This window comes from Candoia aspera, chromosome 2 (genome assembly GCF_035149785.1).
Source record: "Candoia aspera isolate rCanAsp1 chromosome 2, rCanAsp1.hap2, whole genome shotgun sequence".
Lineage (NCBI taxonomy): Eukaryota > Metazoa > Chordata > Lepidosauria > Squamata > Boidae > Candoia > Candoia aspera.
Window position 1 is genome coordinate 3,713,023 of NC_086154.1, and position 13,857 is coordinate 3,726,879.

General features: G+C 42.7%; 1 protein-coding gene across 1 annotated transcript; it reads left to right on the forward strand.

Annotated features, from left to right (window-relative positions):
- The first annotated feature begins 812 nt into the window (after positions 1-812).
- Positions 813-11,451, forward strand: LOC134488827 (vomeronasal type-2 receptor 26-like). Its single transcript, XM_063291163.1, has 5 exons — positions 813-1,058; positions 7,259-7,486; positions 8,404-8,530; positions 9,285-10,165; positions 11,422-11,451. Exons 1-5 carry the CDS (start codon positions 813-815, stop codon positions 11,449-11,451), a joined length of 1,512 nt encoding a protein of 503 aa, XP_063147233.1.
- Positions 11,452-13,857: the final 2,406 nt, after the last annotated feature.

The following is a 13,857-nucleotide window of genomic DNA, read 5'->3' on the forward strand; positions in this document are numbered from 1 at the left end:
CCAGCCCTCCTATCTTGCCAGACATTGTCCCTTTGATCTACTACTTTTCCTCTCTTCCTCTCCTATTTTGTCTTTTTGGATTTTATACCCTGCAGCTGGTGAGTGCAAAACTCATCATGTATCGTCAAGTAGGCATCCTCTGTTTTTCTTGGCTCTGAAGAATAAACGTCCACTTCCCTTAGATAGTGCATATCCTTGGATAGTTCCTCCCTTCCATCCTTGGAGAGGTCCTCCCTTCCACCTTCCCCTTGGCCCATAAAGGGATCAACATGGACACAAAAAGGCAGGAATTCTCTATATTTTTTTTTTCCTGCATTGAAAACGAGATAACCTCCACAATCAATTTTCTCTACCAATATTCACTGATAATATAGAAAGGATCTGAGATCAGATTAAGTCTTAGAGTCCCCCGATCTCTGTTATTCCCATTTTAAATTGATGCCAGATACCCAAAACCTATAATGTTTTAGATATAAGTTAGACGTTACCTTTCTAAATTTTTGCTTTAATGATTTTATATTTGATAATGAAATATACAGTAAGTCAAACTTCTAACTGCAGTCTAATAATAATATGCTAATATTTTATTAATGTAAATTAATAATTAATTTTATTATTTTTATGCTAATTTTGGTTTGTGTATGGTGGAATCCTGTACTCCATTCAGAGAAACCTTTGGGCTTAAATGAATCAGAAGTATTATTCTAAAAATAGGCTAAAATATGTTCCTTACGCTGATTACCTTCTAATGTATTTACACCTGCAGGATTTCAGCAACGGAATACTGGAAAAGGCTGTCCTTCCTTTTTGCCATGCAGGAGATCAACCAGGATTCTCATCTCTTATCCAACATCACTCTGGGTTACAACATTTATGAAAATTATTTTAATACAGAAAAGACTTTGGATGCTCTGCTGGACCTGCTTTCAGATGGAGAGGCAAATGTTCCCAACTACAGCTGTGGAAGGCAGAGAAACACAGTGGCTGTTCTTGAAGGAGAAGAGACTGGCATCTCCATCCAGATTTTGACCATGTTGGGCACCTATAAAGTCCCTCAGGTATGTCTTCTTTGAGAATATTTTGTTACACTACTTTCAATCAGAGTTCCTGTGTTGTAAGTGAAGGACAGAGCTTTTTTATGCAGCTTGGAAGAAATAATGATAAAGGTACAGGTTATCCATGGGAAGGAAGGGTTCAAGCAGATATATCCCCTGCTACCACGTTCCCAATCCAGAATGGGGAACCTTCAAGTTCTGGTGATAGGAAAATTCTCCACTGAAAAAGCAAAGGGGAAGGGAAGTAATGCATGAAGCAAAGGGTGAGTAGAGAAGCCTTCACTGTAAGGAGTGGAACTATCAGGGACAGAATTATTATCTCAAATTTTGGATGTTATGCATATCAAATAAAATGCCATCTTATTTCTTTCCTTTCAGATCAGTTACAGTTTTGTTTCCCAGGTTCTGACTGATAAAACTCACTTTCCTTTCTTCTACCCGATGCTCCCTGCTGAAGGATTCCAGTACCCAGGGATGGTCAAGCTGGTCCTCCATTTCAGGTGGACCTTGGTTGGTCTGATTGCTCCAGACACTGACCAGGGGGAGAGGTTCATGAGGACACTGACTTCCATGCTGATCAAGAATGGCATTTGTCCAGTTTTATCACAAGCCTTTTCCACCGTTATGGAGAAAATGGAGATCCATTTTGAACCATACAAAAATTGGAAACAAGTAAATGTCTTTCTTTATGGTGCAGAGCCTGAGTGGATCAAATTAGGGGTATTAATTGTACATAAAGTAGTTGAATGCTTTGAGGAACCTGTTACAGGAAAAGTCCTGATGACCACAGTCCTCTGGGACTTTACCATTTATTTGATAAACAATGAGTTTCCTTTTCAATTCATCCATAGCTTTTTCTCTCTTTCTATTAAGCCAAAGAAAATGGCAAACTATGATGCATTTACGCATTTTTACTCTTCCATGATACGTTTTGCAAAGAAATCATTTGTGTGCTCATACACCAAAGATGCCTTTTCGGTGAAAGTCTGGAGACGGTGCAGAGAGAGGGAGAATCTGGAGGCTGTGCCCCAGCTGGTGGTCGATCGGATCCTGTCTCTGGATGGCTATTTCATTTACAAAGTAATCTGGGCTGTGGCCCAGGCCTTAAATGCAGCCTTTTTATCCAGATCTAAAAGGACAAGGATGAAAGATGGTAGGAACTTGAAAACCCCAAGGCTGAAGGCATGGCAGGTAATTCTTTATTGTCTTCACTGTTGAACCATCCTTTCTCTCATTCCATCAAATACTATTACTTTATCTTCTAATAATGCTTTCTTGATAAATGAATTGTTTTGCTTGTGTGTCTTTCTTCTTTGATTTTTTCTTTGCAAGCAGGAGCACCACCAACCATGTCCCACCCAAACCTGTCCCATCCAGTCTCTAACAATGTGTGTTGTGCTTATGGTTACATTAGGCAGTGAAAACCTTTGATCCCTCCACCTACTAGGCTGCCCTTCTGCTCACAGATCTGCCTTTGCCCATAGTGTGTCTCCATTCCTTGACTAACAACCCCTTTTATTCCTCTTCCCCTGCTTTAAAGTCTCAGTTGGACTGGAGACACCAAATTGTGAAAGATCTTACAAGAGGCTGTTGTTGTTAATTTGTTTAGTTGCTTCCGACTCTTTGTGACTTCATGGACCAGCCCACGCCAGAGCTTCCTGTCGGTTGTCAACACCCCCAGCTCCCCCAGGGACGAGTCCGTCACCTCTAGAATATCATCCATCCACCTTGCCCTTGGTCGGCCCCTCTTCCTTTTGCCTTCCACTCTCCCTAGCATCAGCACCTTCTCCAGGGTGTCCTGTCTTCTCATTATGTGGCCAAAGTATTTCAGTTTTGCCTTTAATATCATTCCCTCAAGTGAGCAGTCTGGCTTTATTTCCTGGAGGATGGACTGGTTGGATCTTCTTGCAGTCCAAGGCACTCTCAGAATTTTCCTCCAACACCACAGTTCAAAAGCATCGATCTTCCTTCTCTCAGCCTTCCTTATGGTCCAGCTCTCGCAGCCATATGTTACTACAGGGAACACCATTGCTTTAACTATGCGGACCTTTGTTGTCAGTGTGATGTCTGTGCTCTTAACTTATTTTATCGAGATTTGTCATTGCTCTTCTCCCAAGGATTAAGCGTCTTCTGATTTCCTGACTGCAGTCAGCAACTGCAGTAATCTTCACACCTAGAAATACAAAGTCTTTCACTGCTTCTACATTTTCTCCCTCTATTTGCCAGTGATCAATCAAGCTGGTTGCCATAATCTTGGTTTTTTTGAGGTTTAGCTGCAAGCCAGCTTTTGCACTTTCTTCTTTCACCTTCATCATAAGGCTCCTCAGTTCCTCTTCACTTTCAGCCATCAAAGTGGTATCATCTGCATATCTGAGATTGTTAATGTTTCTTCCAGCGATTTTAACTCCAGCCTTGGATTCCTCAAGCCCAGCATGTCACCTGATGTGTTCTGCATACAGGTTGAATAGGTAGGGTGAGAGGATACAGCCCTACCGTACTCCTTTCCCAATTTTAAACCAGTCCGTTGTTCCATGGTCTGTTCTTACTGTTGCTACTTGGTCGTTATACAGATTCTTCAGGAGGCATACAAGATGACTTGGTATCCCCATACCACTAAGAACTTGCCACAATTTGTTATGGTCCACACAGTCAAAGGCTTTAGAATAGTCAATAAAACAGAAATAGATGTTTTTCTGAAACTCCCTGGCTTTTCCATTATCCAGCGGATATTGGTAATTTGGTCCCTAGTTCCTCTGCCTTTTCTAAATCCAGCTTGTACATCTGGTGAAGTCCATGTATAAAGCCGTCTCTTAGGTTGTTGGAAGAGAGTGTTTGTTATGCAGAGTGAGTTGTCTTGGCAGCATTCTATCGGCCTATGTCCTGCTTCGTTTTGTTCTCCCAGGCCATGCTTACCTGTAACTCCAGGTATCATTTGACTGCCCACCTTAGCATTCCAGTCTCCTGTGATGAAAATAATGTCTCTTTTAGGCGTATTGTCCAGTAGGTGCTGCAAATTCTCATAGAACTGTTCTACTTCAGCTTCTTCAGCATCTGTGGTTGGGGCATATATTTGGATCACTATGATGTTTGATGGTTTGCCCTGAATTCAAATTGAGATCATTCTGTCGTTTTTTGGATTGTATCCAAGCACTGCTTTAGCCCCTTTACTATTAATTATGAAGGCTACTCCATTTCTTCTGTGGTCCTCTTGTCCACAGTAGTAGATCTGGTGGTCATTTGATGTGAAGTGGCCCATTCCAGTCCATTTCAGTTCACTGACTCCCAAAATGTCTATCTTTAATCTTGACATCTCACCAATAACCACATCCAATTTGCCCTGGCTCATAGATCTTACATTCCAGGTTCCGATGGTGTGTTGATCCTTAGAACATCCGATTCGCCGTTCACCACCAGCACTGTCGGCCGCTAGCCGTCCTTTCGGCTTTGAGCCAGCTGCGTCATCACGTCTGGGGCTAGTTGAGCTCATCCTCTGTTCCTCCCCAGTAGCATTTTGACCATCTTCCGACCTGGGGGTCTCACCTTCCGATGGTATACCGACATATCTCTGGTTGTACTGATCCATTTAGTTTTCACGGCAAGAATACTGGGGTGGGTTGCCATTGCCTTCCCCAGGGATCGCATTTAGTCTGACCTCTCTGTCATGACCTTCCCCTCTTGGGTGGCCCTTCACGGTTTAGCTCATGGCATCACTGAGGTGCTCAATCTCCAGCACCACGGCAAGGTAACGATCCTTTGCTGAAGCACAAGAGGCGGCACATAGCCAAATTTCTCTGGGCTGGGAAGCTAAGCAGGTTGAGGCCAGGTTAGAACTTGCACTGGAAGAATGGAAAGTGAAAAAAATCTGGAAGGGAAGAAACCATCTTTCTTCTGGGTTTTCTTTCTTTGTCTGAAAACCCATCTTTCATTTCAAACAGAACTTGTAGAGCAGAATATGCCAGTAAAGCATAAGCTCTTATAGTTGTTCCCAAGGTGAGCAAAGATTGTTACTCATAGTGAGCTGCCTTTTTACCCAAAAAGCTCTAGAGACATGGAACAATGTTGTGTCCATGGGGGGCACCGGGTTTCATTCTGGTTTAAAAGGACAAGATTCTTCCAGTGTGATTAAGCGCAACATACTTCTTCTTTAGGTTCTTACAATTTGCCCTCCAAGTTCATCTTTTCTCCAGGCTCAAGGTGGCTTCCATGTAGTAGTTCCTCCACTGTTTCTCAGAGAACAACCCTGAGGGAAACATAAGCTGACTACAGAGGAAGCAGTTGGCACAGACTCCCCAGCGAGCGTCCTTGAGGAGGAATGAATCTTTGGTCTCCCCAGTTCTAAGCCATGCTGTAACCACTACAGCACCTTGGCTAAGTGTGGAAGTGGCAGATGAAGCAGACGGACTTTTCTGTATCAAGGGCGGATCTATTTGGCTCACTGCAGATGTAGTGCTGTGTGTTCTCCCTGCAGTGTGAGTGTGTGTCCAAATCCCTACTCCTGCTTGGAAGATGGTTAGTTGAGATTACGTGCTTTCTTCAACAATGGCTGCCACTTGAACCGTCTCTGTAAATGCTTTATGGTGATTATTGTAACTGGGAGCCCAGAGAACACCAATTTTCTAGGTTATGAAATGTGCTTTTTTATTTGCAGAATATCAAAACCAAGAGAATAATTAATAACCAATCAGTATAATTTTTAAACTAATATCTGAGGCTAATGTGATTGTGGGCAGTCAAATAATAAAGCAATTACAAGTTTATGTGAATTTTTTTAGAACATTCGAGGTTTACTAAAAGGCAATCAGATAGAGCTCAATTGATTTTCCTGAATGATTTACCCCCTTACTCAATTCAAGGAGAGAAAGGCAAGGAGTTCAGAGGACATGGGGAGTTTTCAGGAGTGATCACTTTACACCGTGTTCAGCTGCAGGAAAAGGCGGAAAGAGTTAAAGAGGGACTCTTGGCACAGGACAGCACAGCAGGATATTGGAAGCTTCCTGGCACAGCAGTGCGGAAGATAAATGTACACGATGTTGCATTCACACCCAACACAAATTACATGTACACACTCACACATCTGCTAAGAGGGAGTTACTTGGCTATTTTAAGTGAAATAGAAATAATCTTTCCAAGTTGGAGAAAGAGAGGCCAGGGGGGAGAAAAAGAAGCGCCATTATTTGCATGTTAGGCTGCTTCCACTCACAGTTCTGGCCCTCAAGGGTCAGTATTAGATGGATCCTCCAATACTGATGGGACAGGAAGTCTTCTCTGAACCTCCTTGTCAGTGATCTTTGCCTGGGTCCCTCACAGTAATCCTTGGCTTCTTGAAACCCCAGTTCGTTACCAGCTCTGGACTCACACCAGTTTAGAGGCTGGACATCCATATATTGGTCCTTTGGCTTGACTAACCAAGGAAATGGCCCAGGAAGATTTCATGGTTTGGGCAAGATAATCTTCCACAGATGTCCTTTGCTACATAAACCTGTTGGTTTAGCAAACACAACAGTGAGCAATAGAGATGTTTAGAGGTGAAGGAAGGAACACACCTTTATACAGGGAATTATACACTCCAGAGATAGAAGGAGATTTAAGATATAAATTTAAAATGTATAAATTATATTATTATAATTAATCAACCCAAAATTAATTAAGTAATTATAATTACATAATTACAAATATAAATATATGAATTAAATAATTATAATCATAATTAGCTTTTTGAGTGAGATGGGTGATGACAAAATTCGAAATATAAATAAGTAAATGAATAAATAAAATGTCACCTCCTTAATCTTGTTTAGTGTAAAGGTCAGAGAAACACTTGGACTGGTTTTTAAGATGGATGTCAGCTCTTTCAAGTAGAGCGGGTCAAGAAAAAGATACCTCAGTGATTCCAGGAGTGCTCCTTTCTTATTGTAGGTGACGGTAACCAAACCCTGAAACCCCACCCAATTTTCTCTCTTTCATATCTCACCGTGTTAGTCCACACCATATACAGTTAAACAGTAAATTAGTTGGTGCTAAGATTCAAATCTCTATAGATATTCTCAGGGAAAAGTAAGAAAATGAATTTGAAATCTTGGTTTTACATGGAGAGAGAGAGAGAGAGAGAAATTTTCAGTCCCCATCACAACACACAAAAAACAGTATTGCCATAAAAGTTGGGATGCCCTATCTGAATACATCCATTTTCTCTTCCATTCCAGCTTCATCCCTTCCTTCAAAATCCTCAGTTTTACAATAATTCCATAGAAGGGGTCTTTTTGGATGAGAATGGGGACCTGGCAGCAGACATGGACATTGTGAACTGGCTGGTTGTCAGCCATAGGTCCTTTAACAGAGTGAAGTTTGGGACTCTAGAAAGACAGGGGTCCCTGGATTTCAAGTTGAGGATCCACCAGAACGCTACTGCAGCGATGGAAGAGCTGAACAAGGTGGGGGAAGTCTTTATTTCACTCTTTTTAAAGCTCTTACCAAGAAGTTGCTCTCTTGGGACAGGGAGTGGTTTTGAATGTTACCTCTGTTCTCCAAGAGAGGCAACATGCTCTTTTGCCAGATGTCCAATATATTCTTAACTGTTCAAGTAGACTGCTTATTAGTCCTGTGCAGAGGGAGGTAGATTTGAGCCATGGGAGCAACATGACTGTTTTCACCGAAGGAAAGAACCCACCACACTGCCCTTCAGTTATTTAGTATGTAAATTTAGAATCTGCAGAAAAAAAATTAAAGAGAAGACAAACAGGAAAGCAAACTGCAGACATATTTTTAATGGTCTCCTGGAATTTAGCAAAGCCTAAGTCTAGAACTGAGAGGGACATGGTGGCACTGCAGGTTAAACCGCTGAGCTGTCGATCGGAAGGTCAGCGGTTCGAAACCACGCAGCAGGGTGAGCTCCCACTGTTAATCCCAGCTCCTGCTCACCTAGCAGTTCGAAAACATGCAAATGTGAGTAGATCAATAGGTACCGCTTCGGCGGGAAGGTAACGGCGTTCCGTGTCGTCATGCTGGCCACATGACCCGGAAGTGTCTATGACAACGCCGGCTCTAAGGCTTAGAAACGGAGATGAGCATCGCCCCCTAGAGTCGGACACGACTGGACTTTACGTCAAGGGAAACCTTTTCCTTTACCTAAGTCTACAACTGGAGGTAACCAATCTACCTTCACCCCTTTCTGGAAATAAATTCATAAATCATTTTTTGAATTTATTCAATCACCATCCTGGTGGGAGGAGATGGGTGGTGACAAATTTGATTGATTGATAACTAACTAACTAACTAACTAACTAACTAAGTAACTAACTATATAAATAAATAAATATTTTTTCTGGTTGTTCCTCCTCTCTGTGCTCAGCCCCTGCCTCCTTCCAGGTGTGTGGAAAGCTGTCAGCCTGGATTTAGGAAGGTGGCTCAGGAAGGGAGGCCCATCTGCTGCTATGATTGTCTGCCTTGTCCAGAAGGAACCATCTCCACCATGGAAGGTGGGTGACACCAGAGAAAAGGGGAAGACTTTGGGGAAGACCATAGACCCTGACATTTGTCATGAAAGGGTCTTTTAGTAGGCATTTTTAAGCTTGGTTTTGTTTACTATTATATACCTCCTTTAATAATAAAGGAGGTATATAATAGTAAACAAATATTGCTAAGCATGGTAAGCTTGGGTTTTCAACATTAGAAAGGAGATGGCTTCTGTTGCTCTTCATCTTATATACACACCTTTAATATTTCAATTTGATAATTCCCCATTTCTCTGATTATAGAGAATTTCTAGGGTCAAAGTCTTCCTGTAGGGAAAGGGAAGCAATTGGTTCTTCTGGTCTAGGAATGCGTGGGTGGAGAAAAGAGGGAAGCTACCTATGGTAGCCACAGAAATAAAAGTTGCCATCTCTAGGAAAAAGCTGAACAAATCTTTTTTTTTTTTTTTTTAAACTCACCTGAACAAAAAAACTGGCTGACTTTATCAGAGAAATTGATGCTCTTTTCGAAGAATCAGACCTGGAAGCGACAATTGAGCCCACGTCCAATCACCTGCTCATTCCAGAAAGGCAAATTAAAGGATCTTCAACAGATGGCAGCCCAGCGTCTTCTTGAACATTGCAAGGGAGCTCCCATCTCTTGAGGTCCTCCTTCTGACTGCACGCTGACTTCTTCCAAACAGAGTTGGCTATACTATTTCCAATTTCATCCAAGGTGAAATATGGGGCTTATAGGAGATCTTATTCTTCCACTTTTCAGATTCAGAAAAATGCAGCAAATGTCCAGAAGATCAGCATCCAAACATCCATCAAGATCACTGTATCTCCAAGATTAAAACCTTCCTATCCTATCAAGAACAGTTGGGGATCATCCTGGCTTCCATTGCCTTGTTCTTGTCCAACACCACAGGATTTGTCTTGGGAGTGTTCATTAAATTCCAGGAAACTCCGATTGTCAAAGCCAACAATCGGGATCTCTCCTATATCCTCCTTGTATCACTTCTGCTTTCCTTCTTGACCTCCTTCCTCTTCATTGGCCAACCAAGGAGAGCCACCTGCCTTCTCCGACAAACAGCCTTCAGCATTGTTTTCTCACTTGCTGTCTCTTCAGTCTTGGCCAAAACAGTAACAGTGGTGTTAGCCTTCTTGGCTACAAAACCAGGGAATAAAGTGCAGAGATGGCTGGGGAAGAGCTTGGCCAACTCCATAATCCTTTCCTGCTTAGGTGTCCAAGTTGTCCTCTGCAGCATCTGGTTGGGCACTTCTCCCCCATTCTCTGACTCTGACATGCACTCCCAGCCTGGAGAGATCATCCTGCAATGCAATGAGGGTTCTGTCGCCATGTTTTATGGAGCTCTTGGCTACATGGGCTTCCTGGCTGCTGTCTGCTTCACGGTGGCTTTCCTGGCCAGGAATCTGCCTGGGGCCTTCAACGAAGCCAAGCTGATCACTTTCAGCATGCTGGTCTTCTGCAGTGTCTGGCTCTCCTTTGTGCCCACCTACCTGAGCACTAAGGGCAAGTACATGGTGGCCGTGCAGGTCTTCTCCATCTTGGCCTCCAGTGCTGGCCTGCTGGGCTGCATCTTCATCCCCAAGTGTTTCATCATCCTGCTAAGACCAGATCTGAATACAAAAGAACACGTGATGTCAAAATAATATAGAAAAGTGGGTTTTCTATAATCGTCAATTAATCATTCTAAGAGGCTTTGATCTTTCGAAGTTTCTTAAAATAACTAAAAAGAAAAGAGGAGTTCCTGTTTTTTTCAATTCTTGATAGAAATAAAGCATCGCTTTTAATAAATATGAAATTCACTTTCATAGTTGCTTCTGAGTATATGAATGCTTTGGGTTAGTGTAAGAGAATTTTCTCAAGAGGATTTTGGAACTTTCCTATCAGATCAAGAAAATCTGGGGATCATCCTGGCTCTCATTGCCTTTTTGGGGATCTTCATTAAATTCCAAGAAATGCCAATCATCAAAGCCAACAACTGGGACCTCTCCTTCATCCTCCTTCTCTCCCTCCTGCGTTCCTTCTTGTCCTCCTTCCTGTTCATCAGTCACCATCCTTCCTTGCTCTTGTCTCCAAATGGTCAGATATGGCATCTGGCTGGGCATGTCTGCACTATTCCCGGACTCTGACTTGAACCTCAACCTGGAGAGATCAACTTACAATGCAATGAAGGCTCTGCTGCTTGGCCAACTCCCTCATCCTCTCTTGCTCTGGTGTCCAATTTGTCATCCAAAGTTTTGGGGGACTTGTCCCTCCATCCCTGACTCTGAGATGTACTCACAGCCTGGGGAAATTCCTACGGTGCAATGGAGGCTGTGTGGCCATATTCTACAGAATCACATGGTCAGAAGGCTGCACAGGTCTTCTCAAACTTGGCCTCCGGTGCTGGCCTAGCGGGCTGCACCATCATCTCTGAATCATGCATTGTTTTGATTAGACCAGATCTGAATGCAAGATTGAAAAGTAACCCCCAAATGTCACTTAGTAAGTCTGAGTAACTGTATTTGATAGGTCAATGTTCCTAAACAAATAAAACAAACAAACCGCAAAAGAATAAGCCCTGTTTTTTTCAAATCATCATATATTATGATTCCTGTATTCTCTTTCCTGTTGTGTGCATAGAATTAGTGTGCATGTGTGACATTTTGTGTCAGGAGCTTCCAGGCTAGTGCATGCTCCAAAGATTTTGCTAATTAATGCCATTTATTTATTTATTTATTCATTTATTTACCAAATTTATCACTGCCCATCTCCCCCCATATTTAGATATTCAATATATGCCATGCTGGTTAGCTCCAGACTCACAAACAAGAAAGGATCATCTCTTACTCGTCTCAGGAAAGGATCCTCAGCGACCTAGAGACAAATAGCCAACACCCCCTTGGAGAAAGGCCAACTAATCCATGCCAATGTGTAATTCCCCATGTCCATGCTCATGTCTCCCTTTATCCTGCCCTTTTCTAAATAGAATTCATTGGAACTATTGGGAGCCAAATTCTCCCAGGCTTAACTTTCAAGGTTCCATCCTCATCTTGGTCACCTGTGAGTTAACTCAGTTGCAGTTCGTAGAGGTGATGTAAAGGAGAAAGTGGTGATAGATCCTGAACATATGAAAATTGCAAACAAGCAAATGTCTTTCTTTATGGTGCAGAGCCTGAGTGGATCAATATAGGGGTATTAATTGTACATAAAGTAGTTGAATGCTTTGAGGAACCTGTTACAGGAAAAGTCCTGATGACCACAGTCCTCTGGGAATTTACCATTTATTTGATAAATAATGAGTTCCCCATTCAGTTCATCCATAGCTTTTTCTCTTTTCTTATGAAGCCAAATAAAATGGCAAATTATGATTCATTTATGCATTTTTACTCGTCCATGACACATTTTGCAGATAAATCATTTGTGTGCTCCTACACCAAAGATGCCTTTTCTGTGAAAGTCTGGAGACGGTGCAGAGAGAGGGAGAAGCTGGAGGCTGTGCCCCAACAGGTGGCCGATCGGATCCTGTCTCTGCACGGCTATTTCATTGACAAAGAAATCTGGGCTGTGGCCTGGGCCTTAAATGCAGCCTCTTTATCCAGATCTACAAGGCCAAGAAGGAGAGGTGGTGAGAACGGGAAAGCTCCATGGCTGAAGACATGGCAGATAATCTTTTATTGTCTTCACTGTAGAACCATTCTTTCTCCCATTCCATCAAATACTGTTTCTTTATCTTCTAATAATGCTTTCTTGATAAATGAACTGTTTTGCTTGTGCGTCTTTCCTCTTTGACTTTCTTTGCCAACAGGAGCACCACCATGTCCCACCCAAACCTGTCCCACCCAGTCGAACAATGTGTGTTGTGCTTATGGTTACATTAGGCAGTGAAAACCTTTGACCCCTCCACCTACTAGGTTGCCCTTCTGCTCACAGATCTGCCTTTGCCCAGAGTGGGTCTCCATTCCTTGACTAACAACCCCTTTGATTCCTCTTCTCCTGCTCTAAAGTCTCAGTTGGATTGGAGACACCAAATGGTGAAAGTTCTCCACAAGAGGCTGCACATGGCCAACTTTCTCCGGGCTGGGAAGCTAAGCAGGTTGAGGCCAGGTTAGAACTTGGACTGCAAGAATGGAAAGTGGAAAAAATCTCTGGAAGAAGGAAAGAAACCATCTTTCTTGAGCAAGGTTGGGGGTTTCCTTTGTTTGTCAATTGAGCCATCTTTCATTTGAAGCAAAATTTGTAGAGCAGAATGTGCTAATAGAGCAAAGCACTTATAGTTGTTCTCAAGGTGAGCAAAGATTGTTTCCCTTAGTGAGTTGTCTATTTACCCATCATTCCCAGTAAATCATGCTTTGGCCACCTCTCAAATGGACTACTGCAATGTGCTTTACAAGGGGCTTCCCTTGAAAAGCATCCAGAAAGTACAGGTGGCACAGAACACAGTGGTGGAGGCAGCTTTGTGCCTTCCTCCATTTTTATTTATTTATTTATGTCAGAAGCAATTAAAATAAAGCACACTGTAAAACATAGAATTTAAAATATAAAATATAAAAGTAAATATATATAAAAGTTAAACAGATCTGGCCCAGGAACTGGCAACAGTAATTGTGTTCTGTCACGCTGTCATGAGGTCCTTAAATGTGCATTGATCAGGGCACAAAGGGCAAGTGTACATACGTGTTGTTGTTTGCATGCCTCCAAAGTCACAAAGGGCAGAGGCCACCGGACAGTCCCCTTTGCTCAGAGTATCTCTGGGTCTTGTTATGCCTGCGCGCAGTCTGTTCAAGGAATTGCATACTTCCCAACTTTTGCCGAACCCAGGTGCCAGCTCCTCTGCTGGTACCATCCAGTGTTGGTTCTGTGTAGCTTTCCATAGGTCCACTCTACTTTTAAATTCATTGAAATCTTCCCCTGACCTAAGGAAACTTTTCCTAGATTTTATGCCTTCCTCCCTCAGCATACATTACACATCTGTTCTGTGAGGTGCTTTGGTTACCAGTACGCTTCTGGATTCAATTCAAGGTGCTAGTAATGACTCATAAGGCCCTTCAGGACTAGGGGCCAGGTTATCTGTCATGTTCCTCATTTCAATGGTTTGAATCCATCGTAACATTTCTCATGTCACTTTCCTGTTCTGTGTCGGTCATTTGCGGGGAGGGAAATTTCAGCCGTGCCGGGCTGTAATCTCCACGCTGCTCTGCAGGAATGTGTGTTTGGGTTATGACATGTATTCAAGGTTACTTTCCCAGGCCGATGTGGGACGGTTGCTAACACCTGGGAGGGGGTGGTTGCTATGCTGGGGCGAGGGGTGGGATTGGGTTTGAAGCAAGGGTATTTGGTTTGT